The sequence below is a fragment of the Lepidochelys olivacea genome (genome assembly GCF_965140295.1).
Source record: "Lepidochelys olivacea isolate rLepOli2 genome assembly, chromosome: 17".
In the NCBI taxonomy this organism is placed as follows: domain Eukaryota; kingdom Metazoa; phylum Chordata; order Testudines; family Cheloniidae; genus Lepidochelys; species Lepidochelys olivacea.
This window is the reverse complement of record NC_140427.1, coordinates 23,146,888-23,173,983: the sequence shown is the minus strand read 5'-3', so window position 1 is coordinate 23,173,983 and position 27,096 is coordinate 23,146,888. Positions and strand designations below refer to the sequence as shown.

Here is a 27,096-nt window from a genome sequence, read left to right as displayed (position 1 = left end):
ACCGAAGGTAGTGTTCGGGATTCTGGTTGAGGTGGTGATGTCATCTGGGTCCCTCACCTGCCCGGTTTGGTCAGGACATCTCTCAGGATTAGGATGAAGAAGGTCTGGTATCCCAGGAGATGCTGAGGGTGGCAGTCATTGTGGTGAAGCTTGCTCCAATAGCCAATTTCTTTCCCCAAAGTTTTTCTTTAAGGACCCAAAAAGGGAGTGTTTGGCAGGATAGCCCATCCCCTCATTATTTTGTCCACCAATTAGACTTAGTTTCTGATCCATCAGTTTTAGTTCTTTCATTTTTGGTCTCATGTTGTTTATGATCGTAACACAGTCCTTATCAGTATCAGGAGGCCTTTTTGTTCGGAATAATTCAGTCTATCTGTCTCGCTTCTGCACCTTTTCCCATCAACATTTATTGTTAAAGGGTGTTGTGATATCTTACGAACTTTCACTCACTTTTTACAGTTGAGCTCACAGGGGGAATTTTTAGGCCCAACTATTACAGCATTGCAGCATCGCACTGAGAGCTCCTGTTCAACTGTTCAACTTCCACCACGATCCCTAAATCATTATCAGAGTCACTGCTTCCCAGGATAGAGTTCCCAGTCTGTAGATATAGCTTTCATTCTTTGTTCCCAGATGTATGACTTTGCATTTGGCTGTATAGAAATACATATTGTTTGCTTGTGCCCAGTTTACCAAGTGAGCCAGATCACTCTGTACACTCATTCCCGTTAGCCATCCTGCCTTTGCCCCCATGTTCTATAAAATCATCCTTATTGAAGACTGAGGCAAAGTATTCAGTTAGTTTTGGTCATACCTAGATAATCCTTAATCTGTACCCCACCCTTGCTGCATAGTGGACCCCTTGTTCTTTTTTTATTTATATGTGCAAAGACCCTTTAACTGTTAGTTTTTATTTCTTTTGCAAGGTCAAACTCATTTTGACTTTTGGGAATTCTTAGTTTATCCCTACACTTTTTGACTTTCAAGATGTAGCTTTCTTTGCTGACCAATCCTTCTAGGGAGCAGAACAATTCCACTGAAGATCACCTAAGCCTCCACTTTGAGCATCTTCCTCAGTCTGGCATAGTCATCCTTGATCTGGTCCAGTGGGAATCTGGCACTGGAACTCAGGTACTCTATCCTGGGAAGCAGTGACTCTGAAAAAGGTTTAGGGGTCATGGTGGATAACGAACTGAACATGAGCTCCGAGTGTGACACTTTGGCCAATAAGGCTAATACCATCCTTAGATACATAAACATGGGATTCTCGAGTAGGAGTCAAGAGATTATTTTACCTCTGTATCTGGCACTGGTGCAATCAATTCTGGAATCCTGTGTTAATTCTGGAGCCCACATTTCAATAAGAGTGTTGATAAATTGGAGAGGGTTCAGAGATGAGAAACGAGACTGGTTAAAGGATTGGAAAACCTGCCTTATAAAGTGATAGATTGCAGGAGCTCAGTTGATCTAACTCAACGAAGAGAAGGTTAAGGGGTGACTTGATCACAGTCTAAAAAATACCTACATGGGAAACAATCACTGACAATGTTTAAATTAAGAATAGGTGTTTTTGTAGCAGATCTGCAGGGCAGGTCTCTGTCCTGTGTTGTACAGGAGGTCAGACTAGTTGATCACAAAGGTCCCTTCTGGCCTTGGAATCTATGCCCTGGTCTACACTAGGACTTTAGGTCGAATTTAGCAGCGTTAAATCGATGTAAACCTGCACCCGTCCACACGATGAAGCCCTTTTTTTCGACTTAAAAGGCTCTTAAAATCGATTTCCTTACTCCACCCCTGACAAGTGGATTAGCACTTAAATCGGCCTTACCGCGTCGAATTTGGGGTACTATGGACACAATTCGACGGTATTGGCCTCCGGGAGCTATCCCAGAGTGCTCTATTGTGACCGCTCTGGACAACACTCTCAACTCAGATGCACTGGCCAGGTAGACAGGAAAAGAACCGCGAACTTTTGAATCTCATTCCGGAGACTGCGAGAACTGTGGAATAGCTACCCACAGTGCAACACTCCAGAAGTCGACGCTTGCCTCGGTATTGTGGAAGCACTCCGCCGAGTTAATGCACTTAATGCACTTAGAGCATTTTCTGTGGGGACACACACACTCCAATATATAAAACTGATTTCTAAAAAACCGACTTCTATAAATTCGACCTAATTTCATAGTGTAGACATACCCTATGAATCTCTGAATTTCTGGTTGAACTAGAGCAGATCTTTTAGAAAAACATCCCATCTTGATTAAAAAATGTCCAGTGATGGAAAATCCACTGTGACTCTTGGTAAGTTGTTCCAATGGTTAATTACTCTTACTGTTAAACATTTGCACCTTATTTCCACTCTGAACTTCAGCTTCCAGCCTTTGGATCTTGTTATCCCTTTCTCTGCTAGATTGAAGAGCCCATTGTTAAATATTTGTTCCCCATGTGTAGGTATTTATAGACTGTGATCAAGTCACTCCTTAACTTCTCTTTGTCAAGCTAAGTTGATTGAGCTCCTTGAGTCTATCACTATGAGGCATGATTTCTAAACATATTAAAACTCATATTGTTTGCTAGAATCCATTTTACCAAGCAATACAGATTATTCTGTATCTGTGACCTGTCCTCTTCATTATTTATCACTCCCCCAAGTTTTGTTCATCTGCAAACTTTATCAGTGATTTTATGTTTTCTTTTAGGTCATTAATAAAAATGTCAAAAAGCATAAGACCAAGTTCCCATCCCTGCTGGACCCCACTGAAAACATACCAGTTGAACATGATTTCCTATGTACAGTTACATTTTGAGGCCTACCAGTTAGCCAACTTTTAATTCATTTTATGTGTGCCATGTTAATTTTATTACTGAGAGAAGGTGGGTGAGGTTATATCTTTTATTGGACCAACTCCTGGGACCGGAACACCTAGAACTGCACTGCATATAATTTTATATCTTTCTAGATTTTTAAGCAGAATGTCATCTGGTGCCAAGTCAAATGCCTTACAGAAGTCTAAGTCTATCAGCAAACTTGTAATCTCATCAAAAAAAGATACCAAGTTAGTTTGACAGAATCTGTTTTCCATAAGCCCATGTTGATTAGTATTAATAAGGTGTAAATTTTTACCTGTGAGTAATTAACCACTGGAACAATTTACCAAGGCTCAGGGTGGATTCTCCATCACTGATACCTTTTAAATCAAGATGGGATGTTTTTCTCAAAGATCTGCTCTAGAAATTCCTTTGGGGCAGTTCTATGGTGAGCTATACTGGAGGTCAGTTTAGATGGTGTTATTGGTGTTATAAGCTATGAATCTTGAGTATGTCACTGAAGGAAATTTTGTCTGTGTATTTTTCATGCAAAGGAAATGTAGCCAACCCCAAGCATTGAAAAATAATGAATTAAGCCTTAAAAAACATGAGATTGGCATAAAAATCATGAGAATTTTGTTTTTTTTTTTTGTCTCCAGTATTTTTAGCCTTTAGGCTGCACTCATTTCACATTTTCAAGATCTTCTCTGAAATCACAAGGGCTAGGATCTTACTTTTTTCAGTGAAAGCTGAGATTCTCATTAAATCACCTGACTCCAGGAGCTGAAGCTTCAAGAAAAACATGAAATATTGCGAGACTTATGATAAAATTGCAAGAGCTGGCAGCACTCCAAGTGGTTTGGGTGCATTCTGTCTGACATACGCACATGTGTACCTAAGGCTGTAGAAAAGAGTTTCACAACATGTGTTATCTGAAAAATAGTGACTGTGTAATCTCAGAAAGATGGCTTTCAAAAGAAAGATGAGAAGGACCTTCAGTCTGCAGGGCTTAAAAGCTCTTCTGGCTTACAAGAAATCCCAGATTGACAGAGATCGCAGTTCATGGTAGACTGTGCATTGCTCCTTAGTGAAGGCTGTTTCCCTGCCTACTTGCAACTTTCAAGCTTTGGCTGTTCAACACCAGTCTGCAATAGAATCATAGAATCATAAAATATCAGGGTTGGAAGGGACCCCAGAAGGTCATCTAGTCCAACCCCCTGCTCAAAGCAGGACCAATTCCCAGTTAAATCATCCCAGCCAGGGCTTTGTCAAGCCTGACCTTAAAAACCTCTAAGGAAGGAGATTCTACCACCTCCCTAGGTAACGCATTCCAGTGTTTCACCACCCTCTTAGTGAAAAAGTTTTTCCTAATATCCAATCTAAACCTCCCCCACTGCAACTTGAGACCATTACTCCTCGTTCTGTCATCTGCTACCATTGAGAACAGTCTAGAGCCATCCTCTTTGGAACCCCCTTTCAGGTAGTTGAAAGCAGCTATCAAATCCCCCCTCATTCTTCTCTTCTGCAGGCTAAACAATCCCAGCTCCCTCAGCCTCTCCTCATAACTCATGTGTTCCAGTCCCCTAATCATTTTTGTTGCCCTTCGCTGGACTCTCTCCAATTTATCCACATCCTTCTTGTAGTGTGGGGCCCAAAACTGGACACAGTACTCCAGATGAGGCCTCACCAATGTCGAATAATTTGTAATGGGAGCAGTGCAGCCTTTTCACTTGTGTTCACATGTTTTGTTTTCCTTGTATTTGAGAAGAGCTGAACTGTTTTTACTTAAACTTTTAGAGATTTCTCCTTTGCTCAGGTGATTCTCAAAGCCTTCTGAAAGCAGAGGTAGTGGGACCATGGCCAGGTGCCAGATTGTCACCTTTTCTCTGGGGCTCATCAAAGTCTCAGGTGGCCATATAGCAGGCAGGAGCCAGGTAAAGTGCCGGATATCCCCAATAAAGGCTAGTAGGCAAATAGAACAAAGAAAAATGTCCTGCCCCTTTAAGGCTCACACCACCGCCAGGATTTCCTCCAGCTGCAGCCCAAAGAGTTCATAGGCATGCCAAATATCTGTCCTCATGTCAAGTCCTGTGGGGAGGTGGGGGTATGGGGCATTCAGGGCTCAGAGTAAAAACACAAGGCTGGATTTCTCGTCAGCCAATGCCAGACACAGGAAGGCCCGGCCTCTAAACCTAGCCCACCACTGTGGCTCACCCTATGCATAAGAGAAAGGACACAGGTTATCCTTTTTATACCTGCTACATAGCAAGCCCATCTGCAGGGCTCTCCCTCTACTGTGAGCATCTCAGACAAGCTCTCCAGAGCAGAGCCCATCCTTCCCATCTGTGGGCTGTTAACTTTTGCTTGATCAGCTGGGAGTTAGGCGTGTATCCCTATTACAGGGATAAATCATTGCTCCCAGTGATCGATTTACTCTTTACTATCTGTAGGAGCAGAGAAGAAGAAACGCTGCTCTTTGTATTTGACATCTGCTACCAGCCGCACAGACCAGAGGGAGTCAAGTAGGAAATTCTCAGAGTATATGAATAGAGAATGGGGGTAGAGGAAGTGTTTTCTGGGGAGAGGGAAGCTGATTTCAAATGAAAGTGGAAGAGGCTCCCAGTAGTAGGGGCTTTAGGATTCTACCTTTTTTTCTTAAAGCACAGCTTAGGCCCCAGTCTGCAAACACCTAACACCCGAGTTCAAGGGAGTTTAAATTTATATGTAAAATTCAGCACGGGCATAGTGTTTGCAGAGATTGGTGCCTGAATCGGTAGATCTGACGGCTGGACATTTCTGTCACTCACAGAGACAAAGTGCTTCATAGAAAGGATTGAAAAACCCTCAGAATGTTCACTTAAGAGACTGTGGTAATCACTTAAAACAATATATTGATTTGTTATTTAATTAGTATTAATTAGAGTTTCTTCTAATCTGGGAAACTGTATTGTGCAGTTGTATACATTAATGACAGGTTTCAGAGTAACAGCCATGTTAGTCTGTATTCACAAAAAGAAAAGGAGTACTTGTGGCACCTTAGAGACTAACCAATTTATTTGAGCATAAGCTTTTGTGAGCTACAGCTCACTTCATCGGATGCGTACTGTGGAAAATACAGAAGATGTTTTTATACACACAGACCATGAAAAAATGGGTGTTTATCACTACAAAAGGTTTTCTCTCCCCCCAAACCCACTGTCCTGTTGGTAATAGCTTATCTAAAGTGATCACTCTCCTTACAATGTGTATGATAATCAAGGTGGGCCATTTCCAGCACAGATCCAGGTTTTCTCCCCCCACCCCACTCTCCTGCTGGTAATAGCTTACCTAAATTGATCACTCTCCTTACAGTGTGTATGATAATCAAGGTGGGCCATTTCCAGCACAAATCCAGGGTTTAACAAGAACGTCTGAGGAACAGTTGGGGGGGGGGAATAAACAAGAGGAAATAGGTTACTTTTTATAATGACAGGTTTCAGAGTAATGTAACTTCATTATAAACTTTATAAACTTTATAACTTCATTATAACTTCATTATAAAAAGTAACCAATTTCCCCTTGTTTATTCCTCCCCCCGCCCCCCCACTGTTCCTCAGACGTTCTTGTTAAACCCTGGATTTGTGCTGGAAATGGCCCACCTTGATTATCATACACACTGTAAGGAGAGTGATCACTTTAGATAAGCTATTACCAGCAGGAGAGTGGGGTGGGGGGAGAGAAAACCTTTTGTAGTGATAAACACCCATTTTTTCATGGTTTGTGTGTATAAAAACATCTTCTGTATTTTCCACAGTATGCATCCGATGAAGTGGGCTGTAGCTCACGAAAGCTTATGCTCAAATAAATTGGTTAGTCTATAAGGTGCCACAAGTACTCCTTTTCTTTTTGTATACATTAAGTAATTATTGAATTTGCCTATTGAGATATAAATTTAATATTAACCATTCATGTTGGAAATAGGTTTGTACAGGCCTCAACTGCTACATATTGTTGTTATTAAAGCACTTTAGTGCAGACCCTCAGCCCTATTATTTCAGCACTATATTTATGAAGCATTTGGGAGAAAAACATTAGGAATAGAGAGCTCATATGGAGAAAGTGAGGCTCAGAGGTGGCGACAGTACACAAGAGTATCATGCAGTAAGCAAGGACCTAAAAAGGGCTTGAAAAGTCTCCTGCTTGGTGGTGAGTGGTGAATTTCCACTGCAGAGCACAGCCGCTTATGGCACCAATTTCTGCAGAATTCAAGCTTTTAGTAAAAGTATTTTAGGCAACATGGTTACATTCATTTTACTTCTAAATATGTAGTGAATGCAACCACTACACAGCTGTCGTACTGAGTCTGCAGTTAGACAGCTGCAGTGCCTTTGCAGATTTGCCCTGTAGCTGTAGAGTGAAATTAACACAATGCTGGTGAGTTTCACTGCTGCTATTCAAATACTGTGGGCAGCCATGAAACTATCAAGATTCATGTCAGCTTCATGCTCCTGCTGTCTGGGAAATCTCTGAGCAGATCCAGGTGTAGGCACAGGAAGACCTAGACACTGTGATGATGGGTGTGGTACAGACAGACTGACAGAAGAAACGGAGATTGGGGAGGGGTAGAGTGCTAGAGATTTCTCTCCACCACTCCTCAGTGCTTCCAGGAGGCCAGGGGGGTAGAACAGGCGGGACCTGCCCCACTTGCAACATCCAGGAGATTCTCAAGAGGAGAGAAGAAAAGAGAAAGCTCCTTCACCCTTCCAGCAGGCAGGGGGCTACACAAGTAGAATAGACTGAGAATGAAATGTTGGCTCAATTGAAAACAGTGGGCCAGTCTGTATTCCACCTTGGTTCCAAGGCCAGGGATATTAGTTGACAGGTTCTTCATGGAGCTGTGAGCATAGGCATGTACTTAGTGCGGTTCACCCCGTCGCTGACACCTGCCCTTTTTGCGGCATGAGGGAGACCCTGGTATACATGTACCTCGAGTGTGCCAGGTTGCAGCCCCTTTTCCGGCACCTCCAGAACCTTCTCCTCAGGTTCTGGCTGCCCTTTTCCTTGCACCTCCCGATCTACGCACACCCCATCTGTGTTTCCACGAAGTTTTGAGACCTCCTCGTCAAACTCCTCCTGGCACTGGCCAAGGTGGCTGTCCACTGTACCAGGAGGAGAACGCTGGATGGGGAGGTGCTCTGTGACTGTGGGGTCTATTTCTGCTTCTCCCTTCAATCCTCATCTGGGCAGAGTTCCACTGTGCTGCGTCCATGGGCTCCGTGGATGCCTTCAAGCAGCAGTGGGCTCTGTCTGGGCCTCTCTGGCTCCCTGATTTTGACCATTTGGTCTCACTCCCATCCGTTTTTCATTATTTGTCCCCTGAACTCATCTGGGCTCTGGTTTTGGTAGCTCCTCCCCTTAGGCTGGGGGGAGGGGCCTTTAGATGTGGGCAGACATAAGATGCTCAATAGGTGAAGACAGTGGCAAAACTCCTATACACTTAAATAGGGCCAGGATTTCACCCTTAATATACAGAGGTGGCTACAAAAGATGGAGCAGGGTCCAGGGATGGCACTTTCCCAGTTGCTGGGGATGGCAGAGGTTTCAGGCTTCTTACCAGGGACTTGTGCCTTGACCTCTCTAGAGGTGCCCTCTCACCACTTCTTTCATATCGACCTTGGACTGTAGATTTAGTCCTCTGACTACTAGATGTATTTTTATGTCCTGGAGCCAAGAATGTGCATCTGTTACCAATTCTAGCTTCCCAGAGCAGTTCCTGCAGATAGTTTAACCATTCTCTGCTTCTCTGTGCAGTATACTGCTGGTGTAATCAGACTGTATACACCAGCTCAGAAATAAGATTTCTGTTGCTTCACTGCTGTTGTGATCTTTCTGCCACTGTTCCTTTAGTCAAAGCTGTAGCCTCTCTCTCCTTATTTTTGTGTTTCTTAGGTGGACACTGCAAGTGAAATGGAAGAACTGGATGTTGATAACATCTCTTTGATTCCAGAGTCAGAGAACCAAGGCCCTGCAAAACTCCAGGTCTTCCTAACTCGTTACAGGTACTGAACTACACACAAGGGCCTTGGTGTAAAGGGAAGGAAGAATTGAGGGGATTTTTGGCTACAGGGTTGATCTGTGGAGCAGGCTATCCCATAATTGTCCACTTTGGGGTTTCTTGCTCCTTTTTATGAGCATCTAGCACTATCCACTGTTGGAGACGAGATACTGGAGTAGATGGTGCATGCCTCTGATAGAGTTCGGGAATACCCATAGTGCTAAGGATCTATACAAACAAAAATAATAGTTGCATATGTCAAAACGTAGCAAACTCACAAGTTGTATAACCAGCAGGGCTGGCTGAAAATTTTCCTTTTCAACTGTTTTGTTTATGAAAATTGGGGTTTTAGTTATGCATATTTTTTTGTGAAAGTGCCTTCTTTCTGGGGAAAATGTCACATTTTCATCAAAGAACCATCAAAGCTGAAAAGTTTGCAGCTGCAAAACTAAAACGTACAGTTTTTGACCAAAAACTTTCTGGTTTTGGCTGAAGTTTCGGTTTCAATTTTTTTTCAGCAAAAATCCAAAATTTTCCACGGAATAAACCCCCATTTTCTGGTCAGCTCTGATAATGATTGTGAAACGTTAATTCTGATACCCAAGGTAGTTATGGGGAAACATATGTACCCATTTACTGTTCAGGATATGCAACTACAGTTTTAAAGACATAACATCCTCTTAGCTGCAAATGGCCTGGGACAATTACTTGCTCACCATGAATAGATCCAATGTGAACCACGAGATCTGAGCCCTGGGCTAGTAGGGAGCCCATGGACTCAAAAAGTTTGGGTCCAAGGATCCAGGAAGCAGCTATGCTTTGGCCTTCCTCGGAAGCACTGGCTACTCCCAGAGGCAGGATACCAGCCTCAGTTGACCAGTGAGCTGATGTAGTGTGACCAGTGGAAGCTGCTGTACAAAGTACATTTTATTGTTGCATGTGTTTCAGCTATAATCCTTTTGATGGTCCTAATGAGAACCCGGAGTCAGAGCTCCCACTGACTGCTGGAGAGTATATTTACATCTATGGGGACATGGACGAGGATGGCTTCTTTGAAGGTGGGTTTGATGGAACGAGATGTGACTGGCATCATGAAAAAACAGAGAGGCACTTAATGATTTTTACAGCTATAAGGAAACAAAAGATCATAAGGTCAAAGTGGGCAGCAGCATAAGTGAGTGCAGCTCTCATGACTTCATGGGGAAGGCATTTATTTACGCCAGGGTTGAATTAAGACCCGAGGGTGAAATCCTGGCCCCATTGAAGTTAGTTGGAGTTTTGCCATTAGCTTCATTAGAGCCTGGACTTCACCCATAGTGTTTTACCTGAACTCTTTCTGACTCCTTAACAATAGGCATCACACTTTTCTCTCAAAGAGTTGACAGCTGGTAATGCCATGATGCACCCACTGGTGCCAAGGGTTTAAGACATTGCCTTGCACTTATCCTGGGCTCCCAATTCACTTGTTACAGCTCTGGTGTTGCACGACATAGCCACACCGCCTGTGGTGTTTGGCATTCTCTACGAACTCAGGAATTGAGCTGAGCAATTACTAATTCAGTACTACAGAACTACAGTTCAGGGGCTGAATCAAAGCATCCAGAAAAAGCCGGTTGGATTTGAACCAAAACAACATTTAAATTTTGTTTTTATTGAATTGAAAACTCAAAAAAATTGTTTTGAATCCCAGAAATGTTTTGAGTTGACTAGAAATTATTATTTTTCATGTTTTTGATTAGTTTCAAGTCGACCAAAACATTTTCAGTTGACTCGAAACAAAATTGATTTCCATTTTAAAGTTTTTTTTATCCTTACTTGTGTGTTTTTCATCAGGGTTCTGAGAGCTCCCTCTTCTAAATCACACCAAAGAGTGATGCTAACGCTGATGATTGTGGCTCCCCCTAGACCCCTCCATGTCAATATGTTGGTGTTTACATTTGCCCTTTGTCAGTGGTCTTTTAGACAGGTTTATATCCTCTGTATATTCATTGTGGCAGAGCTCTGACCTTGTCCCTGTGGGTCCCGCGCTTCCAGGCAGTTTATGCTAGCTTCACTAGCTTCCCGAGGCTCACTGCAACCCTCCATGTAGCCCTCCTCTCTCTAGGGCCAGGGATACAGTCTACTGAGCTCTTTTCATCATAAGCCAGCAAGGAGGTTGGTGAGAGAACTCCCACAGTCTCTGTTGCTCCTACAGCCTCAATACCAAAACAGTTTAGTCTCGTGTCCTGACAGGGGCCTGTTTTCCCCTCCCAGGAGGTGTTTCTGTAGTGGTGAGTTTGGGGGAACCTGGGCCCGCCCTCTACTCCGGGTTCTGGCCCAGGGACCCTAATGGTAGCAGCTGTTGGCAGCCAACCTTTTCCTGCCAGAGTTGCTACATTTCCCTGGGCCACTTCCCCACAGCTCTCCTGCTTCTCCCTTCTTCACCCTTATCTTAGGGCTCCCTTACCAATGAGTAGTGTCTTCATTAACAAGCTCTTCTACCACACTTCCTCTCCCCTGATTCCTCTCTGCCAAACTGGAGTGAGCCCTTTTATAGTATCAGAGGGGCCTTAATTAGAGTCAGGTGGTCACATTAGCTTAATGGCCTCACCTGACTCTTTGCAGGTTAATTGGAGTCAGGTGTTCTCATTAGCCTGGAGCAGCCCCTGCTCTGGTCAGTCAGGGAACAAAAAACTGCTAATCCAGTGGCCAGCATATCGGCCTTCTGCTCCTCTGCTGTACCCAACTGGCCTGGAGGGAGGAGGGAGACTGCTGCTCCTGGGCCTTGGGCCCTTGCTGCCACTGCCCCATCTCCCCTGGCTGGGCCGATCACCCCCCACCCACCCCCCTTCTCTGCTACCTGGTTGCTGGCTAGCTGCTGGACTCCCCCGCCCACTCTTGGGTTCTGTTGCTACTGCTCCAACTACAGCCCCTTGGGGGGGAGTGGGGGGGGGGGGGGCTGGTGCTACCTCTGCCGGGCGATGGGGCACGTCCAGGGGGACTGCCCCTTGGCCCAGCACGGAGAGGCATCCGGGAGCCGCCCCTCCTGCTACTCAGTCCATCACTGCTCCCACTCGGGCCCCAGGGGTGCTCCCCACAGCACACCCAGACAAGCGGGAGAGCCCCACCTTTGCTGCCTGCAATCTGGCGGGGTCCCTAGAGGAGGGTGCGGCAGGGATACTGCCGAGCATGGGAGAGGGCCCGCCCCAGGGGGAATCTTCCCTCTCTCATTCCGCCCCACCGCTGCCTCCCACGGTCCCTGAGCCATCGTCCTTGTCCCCCGACCTGACCCCTGTTAGCCAGCCCCCCGATGATACCATGAAGGGCTGGGCTCTAGTCCAGGGGAAGCGGGGCAAGCGGAGGGCTCGAGCTCCACTTCTTTCCACCGATGCGGAAGCCCCCCAGAAGACCAGAAAGGGGGGCGCCGATGCCAAGCCCTCTGCCTTGCCCGTGGGGGCGTGCCATCCCCTGGTGCCGGCTGGGGAAAACGTGGCAGCACGGGAGGGCAGTACCATCCCTCCATTGGAGTCCCCTCCCTCCAAGGCCCCCGATAGAGCCCCATCTGCCCCGTTACCATCCAGAACCCCCGTGAGCCCCGGGGCGAGCGTCGCTTCGGGCACTATCGGGGAGACCTCCGGGGTGGCGGAAGGAGAGCTCCCCTCCATTTACGAGGAGATCGAGGCCCTGGGTCTGACCCCAGTCACCCCAGGGGGGAGGACGACCCTTTGCTAGTGGGCCCCGATCTGAGCGACTTCACCCCGGCCCCGCCTTCTCCATGCTCCCTTCCCCTAACCGCTGTTTCTGCTCCCACCTCTGAGGGTTCCCTGGGCTCCTCCATCTACCTGGCTGCGGGTGGCACCCTGCTGTTGGCTGCTGAGCCCACCGAGGCGGCCGCTGGTGCCGTGCGGCTGGGACCTGAGCCCCACGGGCTGCCCCTCGTGGGCGTGGGGCGACCGACCTCCTTCCCAGACGGGGATCCAACTGAAGATGCTGTGGCTTCTACGCTGGCCATGGTGCCAGAGCCCAGTGTCATAGAGGGCCCCCTACCCCGCCCCCAGCTCCCTGAGCTAGATTGAGAGGGGCCATTTCCCAATGGCCTGGCTCCTGGGACTCAGGATCCTGCTTTTGCCCCTCTCCCTGACTCTGCACCCGACCCCTACCTTGCCCCTACTCTAGATCCCTGCCCTGCCCCTGATGTCAACCTCGTCCCTGCCCCCTCAGTCTCCCGTGATATCGTTGCCGCCTCTGGGGCCGTCATCTCCTCGCTCCTAGAGGATAGCCGCGAGGGAGCGGCTTCTGTATTCCCCAGTCCCGACTCACTAGGGGCTGCTACCTTCCCTCCGCCGCCCCCACTTGAGCCAGGGTTTGAGGAGGGCAGCGTGGCGCCAGCCCATTGGGTGCCATGTCAGGGGTCCGCCCCTTGCCTGCCCGTTTCGGTGGGCCACGGGGCTGGGTCAGCAGTCCCTCCAGAGGACAGCTGGGGGTAGTGACCTCAGCCCCCCATACGCTGCGAGAGGAGCTGCAGGAGTTCTTGAGGACGTCCGGGGCTCCCGTAATAAGGTGCAGCTCGCCCTGCAGCGATGGGGGGATTTCCATCTAATCCTCTGGGCCATGAGGGCCCTCATGGGGGAGAGTAAAAGGACCAGGAAGCAGGCTGCCGCAGCCTACCAGCTGGTCCACCTCTTCTGTGACTCCCTACTTACCTACGGGGTAGGTCACGGATTGTTGCGGGGCCTGTTGGGAACCGCGAGTGTCCCTGCCGGCAAGGATCCCACCCCAGCCCTCCTCATGGCACCTCTCACCATCACAACGTTAACACTCGGGGCTGTAGGATGGGTCTCCGCAGGTGCCAGGTGCTCTCCTTCCTTTGGGGGGGGGGTACTCCGTGGTTTTCCTGCAGGAGATCCATACGGATCCAGCCGCCTAAGCTTGCAGGGTGCTCTGGGACGAACTCCCGACAGTCAGCACGGGCGACCGAGACCGGCTAGAGCTGCCTCTCACTCTGGCCGAGTTCTCGGAAGCCCTTCGCCACATGCCTACCAATAAATCTCCGGGCATGGACGGGCTGACCGTGCAGTTCTACCGCGTGTTCTGGGATGTCCTTGGCCCAGACCTAGTCACCTAGTTTGCAGAGCGGGGTCCTCCCTCTTTCGTGCAGGCGAGCCATGCTTGCCTTATTGCCAAAGAAGGTGGACCTCTGTGATTTACGAAATTGGCGTCCCGTCTCACTCCTCAGCACGGACTACAAGGTCGTAGCGAAAGCCATCTCGCTGTGGCTAGTGTCCGTGCTGGCGGACATGATCCACCGTCCCGAGCCGCACCATCTTCGACAACCTATATCTGGTCCGGGACCTCTTGGAACTCGGGTGTAGGGACGGTTTGTCATTCGCCCTCCTGTCCCTGGATCAGGAGAAGGCGTTCGACAGGGTGGATCACGGGTATCTCCTGAGCACTCTGTGAGCGTTTGGCTTTGGACTCCAGTTTGTGGGTTTTCTCCAGGTGCTGTACGCCTCCGCAGAGTGTCTGGTCAGGCTCAACTGGACCCTGACCGAAGCAGTCAGCTTCGGGCGAGGAGTACGGCAGGGGTGCCCCCTCTTGGGCCAGTTGTACGCTCTGGCAATCGAGCCCTTCCTCTGTCTCCTCCGCAGGAGGTTGACGGGGTTGGCGCTACGGGAGCCGGAGCTGCGGCTGGTCCTGTCGGCATACGCCGACGATGTGCTCCTCGTGGTCCAGGACCCGGGTGACTTGGCGCGGGTGGAGGCTTGCCAGGGCGTCTACTCGGCAGCCTCCTCCGCCCGGGTCAACTGGGTCAAGAGCTCTGCCTTGGTGGTAGGGGACTGGTGGCAGGCGAGCTCCCTCCCACCCGCGCTTCAAGCCATCCGGTGGAGCACTGGTCCGCTGTTCTATCTCGGCGTTCACCTTTCTGCCACGCATCCATCTCCGCCGGAGAACTGGCAGGGTTGAGGGCAGGGTGGTAGAGCGGCTCCGGAGATGGACAGGACTACTCCGGTGTCTGTCCTTTTGAGGGCGGGCACTGGTGCTCAATCAACTAATCCTGTCCATGCTCTGGTACCGGCTCAACACCCTGGTCCCGGCCCCGGATTTCCTGGCCAACCTCCGGACGCTGATTCTGGAGTTCTTCTGGTCAGGACTGTACTGGGTCTTTGCAGGCGTTCTCCATCTACCCCTGGAGGAGGGAGGGCAGGGTCTGAAGTGTCTCCGCACTCAAGTCCATGTCTTCTTTCTCCAGGCCCTGCAGAGGCTCCTTTATGGTGCAGGTAGTCTGGCGTGGAGCGTACTGGCGCACGCCTTCCTGCACCGCTTCCGAGGGCTCCGATATGACCGGCAGCTCCTTTTTCTTCATCCAAGGGGTCTTCCGCGAGACCTCTCCGGGCTGCCAGTCTTCTACCAGGACCTCCTCCGGACCTGGAAACTGTTCACAGCGACCAGGTCCATGGCAGCCTCCGTGGGGGAAGATCTCCTCGCGGAGCCCCTGCTACACAACCCCCAGCTCCATGTACAGGTGGCGGAGTCCCCCTCCGTGTGCCAGAGGTTGGTCGTGGCAGAAGTCACCAGAGTCGGAGACCTCCTGGACTACGACCAGGGAGACTGGCTGGATCCCCTGACGCTCGCTCAGCGCATGGGGCTCTCCAGACCTCGTACTCCCCTGCGCGTACTTCCGGAGGTGAGGGTCGCTTTGCCGCCCACTGCTCGGGTTTACCTCGACTGGGTCCTACGAGAGGGCGCGCCCTGCCCACCCTCCACTCCAGGCCCTCCGGACCTTTTCATCGGGCCTCTGCCCCGTGGACCTGACCGACCCACCCGCCCCTTCACTGTGAGCTGGCTACGCGAGCTGCAGCCAGTCCGGTTCCAGACCTCAACAAGGAAACATCTCTACACGCTCGTGCTCCACATCCTTCACGTCCTCACCCTCGCGTCCTGCCCTGACACAAAGTGGTGGGACCTCTTGCCACCTCTAGAAGGTGAGGAGCCCTGGTGGGCCAGCCTATATTCCACCTTAGTCCCGAGGCCCGCTGGGGATATCAGTTGGCGGCTCCTTCACGGGGCCGTGAGCACGGGCGTGTACTTGGCGCAGTTCACCCCAATCCCGGACACCTGCCCTTTTTGCGATGTGAGGGAAACCCTGGTGCACGTCTAGCTGGTGTGCGCCAGGCTGCAGCCCCTATTCCGGCTCCTCACGAATATTTTGTTAAGGTTTTGGTTGCACTTTTCCCCTCACCTCCTTATCTACGCACTCCCTGTCCGTGGTCCCACTAAGTCGCGGGACCTCCTGGTCAACCTCCTCCTGGCCCTGGCTAAAGTGACCATCTATAAAACCAGGGTGAGGAGGTTGGCCAATGGAGTCTCCTGTGACTGTGGGGCCTATTTCCAATCCTCTGTCCGTTCACGCCTCCGAGCAGAGTTCCTCTGGGTGGCGTCCACTGACTCCTTTGACGCCTTTGAGGAGCAGTGGGCGCTGTCCGGGGTTCTCTGCTCGGTTTCCCTGTCCGGTTCCCTTCGTTTGACCTTTGACCGCACTCCTGTCCCTGTTGTTCATTAGTTGTCCCCCGTAATTATTTGGTTTCCCAGGTCCTGTGGACCCACCCCTTAGGCTGCGGGGGGGAGGGGGGGTTCCTTTAGCCGCCCACTTCCTGGATCCCAATAAGGCTCCTCTGCTGTACCCAACTGGCCTGGGTCTATCACATAATGCAAGCCAATTTGAAAGAATTTTTCAGTGTTAAAGGAATAACTGATTCAGTTAGTTCTTCGTTGAGTGCTAGCTCATGTCCATTCCAGTGTAGGTGGGGGTGCGCCGCATTCACCATCGCTGGAAAGTTTTTCCCTCAGTGGTATCCATAGGGTCAGCTCTTGTGCCCCCTGGATTGGCACCTTCATGGTGTGGTATATAGGAATATGCCACCCCGCCGCCCCTCAGTTCCTTCTTATCGTATTTGGGGGATCACTGGAACATTGTTAGCAGTGCTACTCTTCAGTAGGCTTCTGTTCTGTAAATAGTTAGAATTAGAATAAGTTAGCACATAGTCAAGTAGCCTAGTGTAGTTAGAAGTGCTCCCCATCCTGCGGGGCTAGGCCAACTTGGGCTCCTGGGGTATGCCTCGGTCCCAGGGTTTCAAATAGTGTGCAGGGTGGCACAAACCGATGCTGGTGAATGATCTGCAGGATACTTGTCTGAAGTACCTGGGAGAGGGCCACATGCAAGATTGATGCCAGATCTATAAGAACTTCAAGCTGAGGACAAAAAAGGAGAGGGACAATAGACTTAGATTCCTACTCATGGAGGTAACACTTCATTCCTCCTCGGAGCCACAGGCAGAATCGGCACCAGGCACCTTGGTATCTGTTGGAAGTGCCCCGGCCTCCCTGAGAGAGGTACAGAGTGATTCCACATCCCTGGCGCCAATGAAAGACTCTGTCCCCAGTCTCGCATTGTTTCTCCAATGTGCAAGAAGTCAGTGCCAACTCTGGCCTCCCGGTACCGCTCCCCATCACCAGTGCTGAAGAAGAGATAGATAAAGTCAGACCAGGGGTGCTCTGACCCCAAGACATAAGGCCACAGAAAGAGTGGAGCCTGTGCCCGGGTCACTCTGAGGTATGGGAAGGGGACCATTGAGTCTGGTACCGGTGGACTCCCTGCCTAGAGAGAACCACCAAGGTGATACAGCCCTGGCTCTACCATTGATGCTGGAGGCTATTGAGGTGGCCAGGAGCCTCCTTGCTCTCCCAGTACCGCCATCCCCGTCAGGTTGTGTACTGTTGATGACAGCTCCAGCACCGCGGGATGCCTCGACGTTGAAGCAGGTGCCACTAGAGGGCAAGCCAGCAATGATGGTGCGGCACCACCATTCATTGAGCTCTCCCTCCCTGCGCTGCTCCTTGTCACAGCAACACTCCTTATCGCAGCACTGGTCCCCATCTCAGCACTGCTCCACTGTGATCACCCAGGAGTGGGTCCTTGGGCTGTGAATTGGAGGCAGAATCGTACACCTCCCAGAGGAGCAGGTACCAGGCTGACCATAGACACCCAGCAGCTATGGCACAAAGGCACGTACTGATAGCATGGTCATCGACACAATGGTAAATGCCAGTGCAGTGGCCAGTGTACCCTTGGGTGATCCATCCGTTTCAAGATTTCCACTCCAGATGCTCTTGGCACCACTGGAGGTGAGAGCGCCTCTGCCTTCCCCATCTGAAAGGGGTTTAATCCATCCTGCTGAGGTTGGCACCGGGACACAGGGCAACAGAGGTGGAAGAAGGCCCAGTTCTGGTACAAGCTTCATTGTCCTCCTCCCCAGACCAGGCAGTGGTGGGGATGACCATGGTGCCCACGCAAGATGACTATAGGGCTCATTAAGAGCTTCTACATTGCAACACACAGAACTTGGGAATACAGGCTGAGGAAATCTCTGAGTCAGCCCATGGCCCTGATGGACATATTAGTGCCCTTTAAAGGGTGGCCCTGCCTTTAAATGATGTCATCTTGCAGCCCGTAAAGACTCTGTGGCAGACTCCTGCTTCCCTCCAGCCCACAGCTAAGTGGATGGAAAGGAAATATTTTGTGCCCCCCAAGGGATATGAGGATCTTTATACTCACCCTCCACCAGGCTTGCTGGTTGTCATGGCAGCTAATGAAACGGAGAAACGGGGGCAATAAGGGCCATCGCCTAATGCGAAAGAGGCCAAGAAGCTGGACTTACGGGGCAGGAAGGTATACTCAACGCGGAGCCTCCAGCTGAGAATAGCCAACCGTCAAGCCCTTGGGCCATTATGATTTTGTTTTCTGGTCAGCCATGACAAAATTTAAGGAACTCTTACCTTTGGAGTCCCGGACTAAATTCTTGGCCCTTGTAGAGGAGGGTAACGTGGTGATCAAAGCATCTCTCCAAGCTGCCTTGGACATGGCGGACTTGGCAACCTGATTCATGCCTCAGCAGTGGTCATGAGGTGGAGGTCCTGGCTTCAGTCCTCAGGACTATCCTATGAAGTCCAACAGACTATTCAGTACCTACCCTTTGAAGGGAACTCCCTTTTTTTGGAGCAGACTGATGCTAAGCTCCATAGGCTAAAGTACTGAAGGGCTATTTTAAAATCCTTGGGTCTCCACGCCCCAGCTCAGAAACACTATAAACCCCAACCTATGGGCCATCTCTATCCTCCACAGCATCCTCAGCAGAGGCAAGAGTATAGACACAGGAGGAATAAGAAGGAGGAGGCCTACACCTCACTTCTCATCGGCCCTCACATCTGCTCCCAGAAAACACTCAATGGAACCGAAGCAGATCTTCTCGGGGGCGCCTGCAGACAGCATACCAGGATAGTGCCTGGATCTTATCTCCCCTGTTTGTTGACCAGTTGTCCCTCTTCTGCCAAGCGTGGACCCGCATTACCTTGGATCGTTGAGTATTGCTCATGGTGGAAGTGGGATATACCCTGCAGTTCAGTTGTTTCCTTCCCCGTCCCTCTTGAGGGACCCTTCTCATGAGAGACTTTTTGCCCAGGAGGTGTAGCCACTCCTAAGGGCGGGAGCTGTGGAGGAGGTTCCTCTGGAGTTAAGAGGCAAGGGGTTTTACTCACCCTAATCCTGAAGGCCAATGGTGACCTCAGACCCATCCTGGATCTGTGAAACCTCAACAAATTCATGAAAAAGCTGAAGTTCCACAAGATCTCCCTGGCCTCTGTTGTCCCCTCCCTGGATCCAGGGGATTGGTACACTACCCTTGACTTAAAGGACCTGTATTTTCACATGGCCATCTTCCCAGGTCACAAGATGTACCTCTGATTCGTGGTAAACCAGAAACATTATCAGTTCACCGTTCAATCCTTTGGTCTGTCGGCAGCCCAACAGATGTTCATGAAGTGCATGGGAGTTGTGGCATCCTTTCTCAGGAGGAGAGGGGTGAAAGTATACCCATACCTGGATCACTGGCTGATCTAAGGTCGATTGAGAGATCAGGTGAAGGCACATGTAGAGCAGATACAGTCAACCTTCCAGAATCTGGAGCTGTTGATAAATATGCAAAAGTCAACTTTTTTGCCAGTTCAGAGAATAGAGTTCATTGGGGCAGTTCTGGACTCGATCCAGGACAGAGCCTTCCTCCCAGAAAGCTGATTCAGAGCCATTGAATCTCTCATAAACGGTTTGAGAGATTTCCCCATCACCACAGCGGGAAACTGCTCAAAGCTTCTGGGGCACATGGCGTCTTGTACCTGTGTGGTGCAACACGCGTGACTGTCTGTGGCCCCTCCCATTATGGTGGGCATCGGTGTCCATACTGGATCGATACCTCTGGACAAGGTGATCACACTTCTGTCACTGGTGATTTCGGCCCTTTGGTGGTTGCTGGATCAGAACCCAGGCGTCCCCTTTTCGTGGCCCACCGCTTCAATGTCCCTAGTCACAGACTCATCAGAGATGAGCTGCGGCAGCGAATCTTACCTATCAGTGTGATAGAGCTAAGAGTGGTTTGCTTAGCCTGCCAGGCGCTCCAACCCCACTTAGAAGGCAAGTGCATCTCAGTCCGCATAGACAACACAACAATGTTTTACACAAACAAGCAAGGGAGAGCCAGCTCCTCCACCCTTTGCCAGGAAGTGTTGAGCCTATGGGACTTTTGTATAGCCCACTCCATTCACCTGGAAGCCTCCTACATACCAGGGTCGCAGAACAGGCTGGCAGACCACCTCAGCAGATCCTTTTCCAACCATCACGAGTGATCCATTCACCCAGACGTCTTAAACGCTATTGTCCCACAAGTGGGGGTTTCCCCAGTGAACCTAGTCATGACGAGGCACAACAGGAAGTGCCCTTAGTTCTGCTCCTTCCTGGGGCACAGTCCGGGCTCGCTCACAGATGCCTTTCTCCTTCCCTGGAAGGGGAGGCTCTTTTACGTGTTCCCTCCCACTCCTCTTATACATAAAGTTCTGCTCAGGGTCAGAAGGGACAAAACGTGATTAACCCTGCTGGAACTCTCGGTGGACACACCAATCAACCTAGACTTGATCTCTTGGGGCCACAGCCACCTACTCTACCTGAACCTTGAGTGCCTCCCCTGGCAGCATGGAACCTCCATGGCTGAACCAGGAGGAACAGTCTTGTTCACCTCCGGTACAGGAGGTGCTCTTGGGTAGCAGACGAGAACTGCCTATCTGACTAAATGGAAGAGGTTCTCGATCTGGTCAGCGCAGAAAGGCGTTTCACCTACAGAATCCTCACTGCCCCTCATTCTGGACTGGCTGCTTTATTTAAAGCAGGAGGGATTGACAAAGTCATCCATAAGGGTTCATTTAGCTGTGATCTCTGCATTTCACCGTGGAGTGAACGGCCAGTCAGTGTTTTCAAACCTAATTGCAACCATTTCTCGAAGGGTTTGAAACAACTCTACTAACAAGTACCCCAGCCTCTGCCCCTTTGGGACCTTAATTTGGTATTGACAAGGCTGACAGGACCCCCCATTCGAGCCACTGGCAATGTGCTTTTTGCTCTATCTTTATTTGAAGGTGGCTTTTCTCATGGCCATCACCTCAGCCAGAAGAGTCCTCACCTCTGAACCACTGTATATGGGCTTTTTCAAGAACACGATATGGCTCCGGCCACACCCATCTTTCCTCCCTAATGTGGTCTCTCAATTTCATAGTAGCCAGGACATTTTTATCCCGGTCTTCTAGCCTAAGCCGCACTCTAGCAGGGAGAAACAGAGGCTCTACTCACTGGATATGAGATGTGTGCTGGCATTCTACATAGAGAGGACTAAGCCATTTAGAAAGACCACCCAACTCTTCGTAGCCATCGCAGGCAGAATGAGAGGCAGTCCAGTTTCTGCCCAGAGAATTTCTTCTTGGATTACAACTTGCATCTGCACTTGTTATGACCTGGTGAAGTCCTACATCCTTGCTTGATGGCTCATTCTATAAGGTTGCAAGCATCAGCGGTGGCGTACGCAGCACAGGACGCAATCCAGGATATCTAGAGAATGCGACCTGGTTGCCGATCCACAAGTTTACCTCTAACTACGCCATCACTCAGCAGGCTAGAGATGATGCAGGTTTTGGCCAAGCGGTGCTAGTCTGCTTGTCAGTGAAACTCTGATCCCACCACCTGACCACCTTAGGAATCCCCTGCATTGGAATGGACATGAGCAAACACTCGAAGAAGAAAAGACGGTTACTAACTTTTCTGTAACTGTTGTTCTTCGAGATGTGTTGCTCATGTCCATTCCAAAACCCACCTTCCTATCCCTCTGTCAGAGTTGCAGTCAAGAAAGAACTGAGGGGGCAGTAGGGCAGCAGGTATCTATATACTGCGCCATGTAGGCGTCACTCCATGGGGCACCATAGCCGATCTGATGGATACCACTGGGGGACAGTGCACATGGCGTGCGCACACCTACATTGGAAGGTTAGTAACCGTTTTTCTCCTTCTGCACTGCCCCAGGCCATGAACTCTTGCTTTGGGTAATTGTACAAATCCTCCAAAACAAAGATTCCACTCCATGCCCCAACTGGTATAGATATTGGGTTGGAAAGGCTAGAGAAGAAGGTTTAAGGTAGTAAAAGGAGTGTGACTAGATGAAAGGAAAGGAAGCTTAGTCTAAATATCTAGAAATACTTCCTAGTTCCTAGGCTATGAAATACTCTCCAAGGGAAGTGGTGGAGACCCCATCCTGTGGAACATGAAGAACCAGATGGGACAAAGTGCGAGGAAATGGAGGGAGCAGTCCTTTCCTGGCAGAGTGCTGTGCTCGCTCTGGCCTGACAGGGCTTCTCTCTTCTGATCATGTTGGGATAGTGATTGGCCAGGGATGCTGCTCTCTTTTCTCTCTACCACTGCTAGGTTTGGAGTCTGAAGGGCAGGTGTGGTGATAACGGGTTTCCTGTTTCTCATCTAGGGGAGCTAATGGATGGCAGGAGAGGGCTGGTCCCCTCCAATTTTGTTGAACAAGTTTCAGATGATGACCTCATGACCTTTCTGCCTCCAGAGGTAAATGATCTCACCCAGAGCTCGTACCACGAGAGGATTTTTGTTGGTGCAAGCACTAGCAGTGGAGAGAGAAGTGATCACTCTGCTGATGAGGCCAGTATCAGTCCATTGCCTGGTAGACCAGAAGACCAGGAGGAGCCTGTCAGTCACACAGCAGTGCCTTACCCGAGAAAGCTGACTCTGATCAAACAGCTCACCAGAAGCATAGTTGTAGGCTGGGAGCCACCACTTTTGCCAGCTGGCTGCGCAGACATACAGAGCTATAACGTCTATGTGGATGCAGAGTTATGCCAGAATGTGAAGAGTGGCTCTCAAACTAAAGCTGTGATCGAGAAGCTGGACTTGGAGCTGAAAGCCTATCGCATCTCTGTGCAAAGTGTGACAGACCAAGGAAGCTCCGATAAGCTGCGGTGCACTTTCTGTGTAGGGCAAGATTTCTGCATAGCACCAATGCTGCTGAAAATCAGAAGCATGACAGCGACCTCAGCAGAAGTGACCTGGCTACCGTGCAACAGCAACTACGTTCATGCAGTGTACCTCGATGAGGAAGAGTGTGATACCACAAAGCCAGGTGTCTACTGGTACACTTTCCGCAGCCTGCGCCCGAGCACTCAGTATGTTGCCAAGGTGGAGGCCCGGCCCCCCGGGGTGCTCTGGGAGTTGCCCCAGGAGAGGCGTGAGAAGAAGTCAGCAGCGATACACTTCACTACTCCCTTAGCAGGTACTGGGGACAGAGGGGGACAAACAATGCAGTTTACTAGGTGGTTTCTCTGATTTCCAAAGAGTAACACTTGGAGCTGGGGCTGGGATTCCCAGTTCCAGAAGACATAACTGCACTAGCTCTCCTTGAGTTACTATGCTAAAACCAGAATGTAGCGGGAGCAGTGGGAGGGCTAGTCACCCCGAGTGGCTGCCCATCAGAGACACTAACTACATACACAGGGTGGCTAGCCCTTCCCACAGCTCATGCTGATGCAGCTACTCTCTATTTTTGGCATTCTAGCTTGATGAGAGCTAGCCTGTGTATGTCAGAGCCCCAGCTCCAAGTGTAGACAGACTTAAGCTGGTTTGTCATTTGGTTTTAACATTTTCCTGTTTTAGTTTTACAAGTTAAACTCTTCTTGCTGCAAGTTGCTGAGTGAAAATAGCAAATGTCCACCTTCATTGAAGTGTGCCTTCCTGGGGGAGAGGTGACATGTATTATCATCATTAAATTCATGCACCATGCTGCAGGAATCACTTCACTTCACCCTCAGCTACATTTGCAAAAGCCTGATTTCCACATGGGGAAATTCACAAAGCAAAATGCATTGCATTTTCCCTGCTCCGATTTGGTCTCTTTCTCCCAAGTCCGGAGATGAACTGCTCCAGTGATTTCTACTCCTGTAACTTTTGGGTGAGAGAGCTTCACTTCCTTCCTTCCACTACTTACTTGGATTTAGTTTGGCAATTATGCCACTGTCCTGACAAATAAAAGGGAAAATCTCATTGATCTCTCCTAGGAACTCCTGATGCACCACTTGATGTCCAAGCAGAGCCTGGCCCCTCAGCAGGCATTCTGGTTATCAGTTGGCTACCTGTCACCATTGATGCAGAAGGATCATCGAATGGGGTCCGAGTTACCGGCTATGCTGTATATGCCGATGGACAGAAGGTAATATACATGCAGTCATAGGCTGGATACTGGGGTGCAAAGGGATGTGGGGAGTGGGTATGTTATTGTAGAGGCTCCATATGGTTCAGTGAAGTCCCATGGATAATGCCAATTAATTTGCTGTTGCCATGGTGCTCAGTTACCCCCATCACAAGTGAGGGAATCCCTGTCATGTTAGTGATGTGCAAACACAAAGGAAGACAAGGTCTCTGCTCCAAAGAGATTAGGGCTGAAACATCAGATGCAAAAAGACTTATTCTGCAAGGACGTCATTCAGTATGGTGCATGCAGGGAATAGCTAGTTAGCTGAAAGTTCCTGGTTACACATTTGGCGTTTTTAGACACATCCATGGCACCAGATTCAGAGGCGATGTGTGAGGGAGACATGGAGGGTCACGTTCCCCTCCTGATTTTCTGCTTGGTGTGACGGGGTGCGCTCGCCACTCTGGCACCTCCTGCTGGTTGTCTTGGGAATTAGCCCTGCATGGTGGGCGCCCTCTTCGGGTGGTGCCTCACTACTGTCACTCCTGCTCTAGGACCCACATCTCTCCAAGGACCATGGTGTCCTCTTCAGCGACACTGCCCTCCTGCCGTGCCACACATTGTCCTTCCCTGCTTCCGGGGGGCCTGCAATCGCTATCCAGCCACTTCCCTCAGAGGCAACTGCAGTCCAATGTGATGTGGCTTCAGCACCCTCGTCTGCCCTTACCTCAGGGCCTCAGTCTGCAGGCCCTAGCAGCCAGCCAGGAGCTCTCTCTAGCTTCCGCGGTCCCTGCTTGCAGCACTGCTCTGTCCAGGGTGCTGGCATTTCTCTCAGCCCTCCAGAGACACAGCCCTTCCTCCCTGGGCTCCCAGCAGACAACTGCCTTCCTCTGCCCTGCAGCTCCCTTTTTACATGGGCCTGCTTGGCCCTGGTTGGCTGCTCCTTTCAGCCCTTCTCTGATTGGCTGCTCCAGCGCAGCCTAGGTCTGCTTTTAACCCCTTTTCTGCCAGTAAGGGGCACCTGCCCCATCACACTTGGCTTGTACTGAGCATGCTCACACAGATTGAGCATGCTCAGTAACACTGCTGAAGCTGGCTGCCCTCACTCTGCCCCACCTCTATCGGCAGGCATGGGTTGTCTCTGAACAGATTGATAACTTTGGGTTGACGCTCAACACGTGGTGTACTGGGTGAATAGGATCTGTTCTGGAGAAATGGAATAATGTCAGCTGAGCTATTTTTGAATATTAGGACCAACAGAAATAAGAACTTGCATGATTCAGGCACTGTTAGCTCTCCCAGCTTAGAATTGTGCGGAGAATCGAGTAGCTACTCCAGACAGCATAGACTGAGGGAGTATGTGCAGTGCTGGGAAATGGAGTTCTCTGCCACTGGCTTTCTGTGCACCTTGCGGCAAGTCACGTCCCACTCTGTGCCTCCCTTTCCTTGTTTGTCAAATGGGTTAATTCCATTGTGGGTGGGAGCTCGTCTTCCAGGTAAGGTTGCATAATTAGAGTGTCACCCACTCTGTTCCCTAGACAGGCTGAGCTGCTGGGGGAGGGAGGGGCAGGACCAGCAGCTCTATCCCAGAACCTGTAGCAGTTTGACAGGATATTGCCACTAACCCTACATTTGTCTGTTAAGTCCTCTTCTTCTCTGTGTTGGTTTATCACTTTCATATCAACACCTTCCTCCTGACAGGGACCATGTGGGTCTGTAGGCAGAGGAGCCAGAGCAGTAACTTTGGAAAGTCAGAGGTAACTCAGCCAGTCGTCATTCCCTCCCTCCAGTAACCCGAACTTTAAACCTTGCTGCCAGCCTTGGCCATCTCTCCCCTTGTCATTGCCCATTTGGTGCTGCCAGGGCAGGAACTGTTTAGATGAACTAAAACAGTTTTGACTGGGCGAAGGTAAATGGGCATAGCGTGGAGGGAGGCACTATGCAAATCTCCAGCCTCACTCATACTCAGCCAATCTAGCTCTGGATCAACATGCCAAACCTGCAGAAAAAATGCAGAAATTTGCAATGGGTTTAGCTTGATTTTTGGCTTATTATGAAAATCGGGGTGCTTATTTACCGCATGGAAGTTGGCAACTGTGCTCCGGTTCTGTTGTTCCATTCCTGAACCCCTGCGCCCCCAATGCTGACAATACACTTCAGTCCTGACCTGCACTTTCATTGGCTGACTCTTTTCAACCAATGAGATTGAAATATGCAAATAAACTGGAGCGAGAGAGTAATGACTGGCTGAGTTACCTCTGATCTCACAATGCCCCTCTGCCTGCAGCACTAACAGAGCGCTGAATGGAGATCAGGTTTCCTGGTGTTTGGGTGTTCCAGTTGTCAAAGAAATCAATGCACTTTGTGGGAGTCACATCCTATGTCTTGCTAGGCAACTTCATAGTAAATCTGTTAGGGGAGCTTGTGCCTGCCTAACTTATGTGCATCCACAATCCTGCCTTGGTACCTGTCCTCCTCCTCTCTCTGTCTCAAAGCACCGTTTAAGGATCATAGAATCATAGAATCATAGAATATCAGGGTTGGAAGGGACCCCAGAAGGTCATCTAGTCCAACCCCCTGCTCGAAGCAGGACCAATTCCCAGTTAAATCATCCCAGCCAGGGCTTTGTCAAGCCTGACCTTA

General features: G+C 49.9%; 1 protein-coding gene across 2 annotated transcripts in view; it reads left to right on the top strand.

The window, feature by feature from the left end:
- Positions 1–27,096, top strand: part of TSPOAP1 (TSPO associated protein 1) — a 232,948-nt gene that overhangs the window by 127,421 nt on the left and 78,431 nt on the right. For both annotated transcript variants that reach the window (XM_084651357.1, XM_084651358.1), the window contains 4 exons: positions 8,737–8,846; positions 9,791–9,900; positions 22,726–23,538; positions 24,320–24,471. In XM_084651357.1, the coding sequence (XP_084507483.1) occupies positions 8,737–8,846; positions 9,791–9,900; positions 22,726–23,538; positions 24,320–24,471 (1,185 nt within the window). The remainder of the gene's footprint in view (positions 1–8,736; positions 8,847–9,790; positions 9,901–22,725; positions 23,539–24,319; positions 24,472–27,096) is intronic.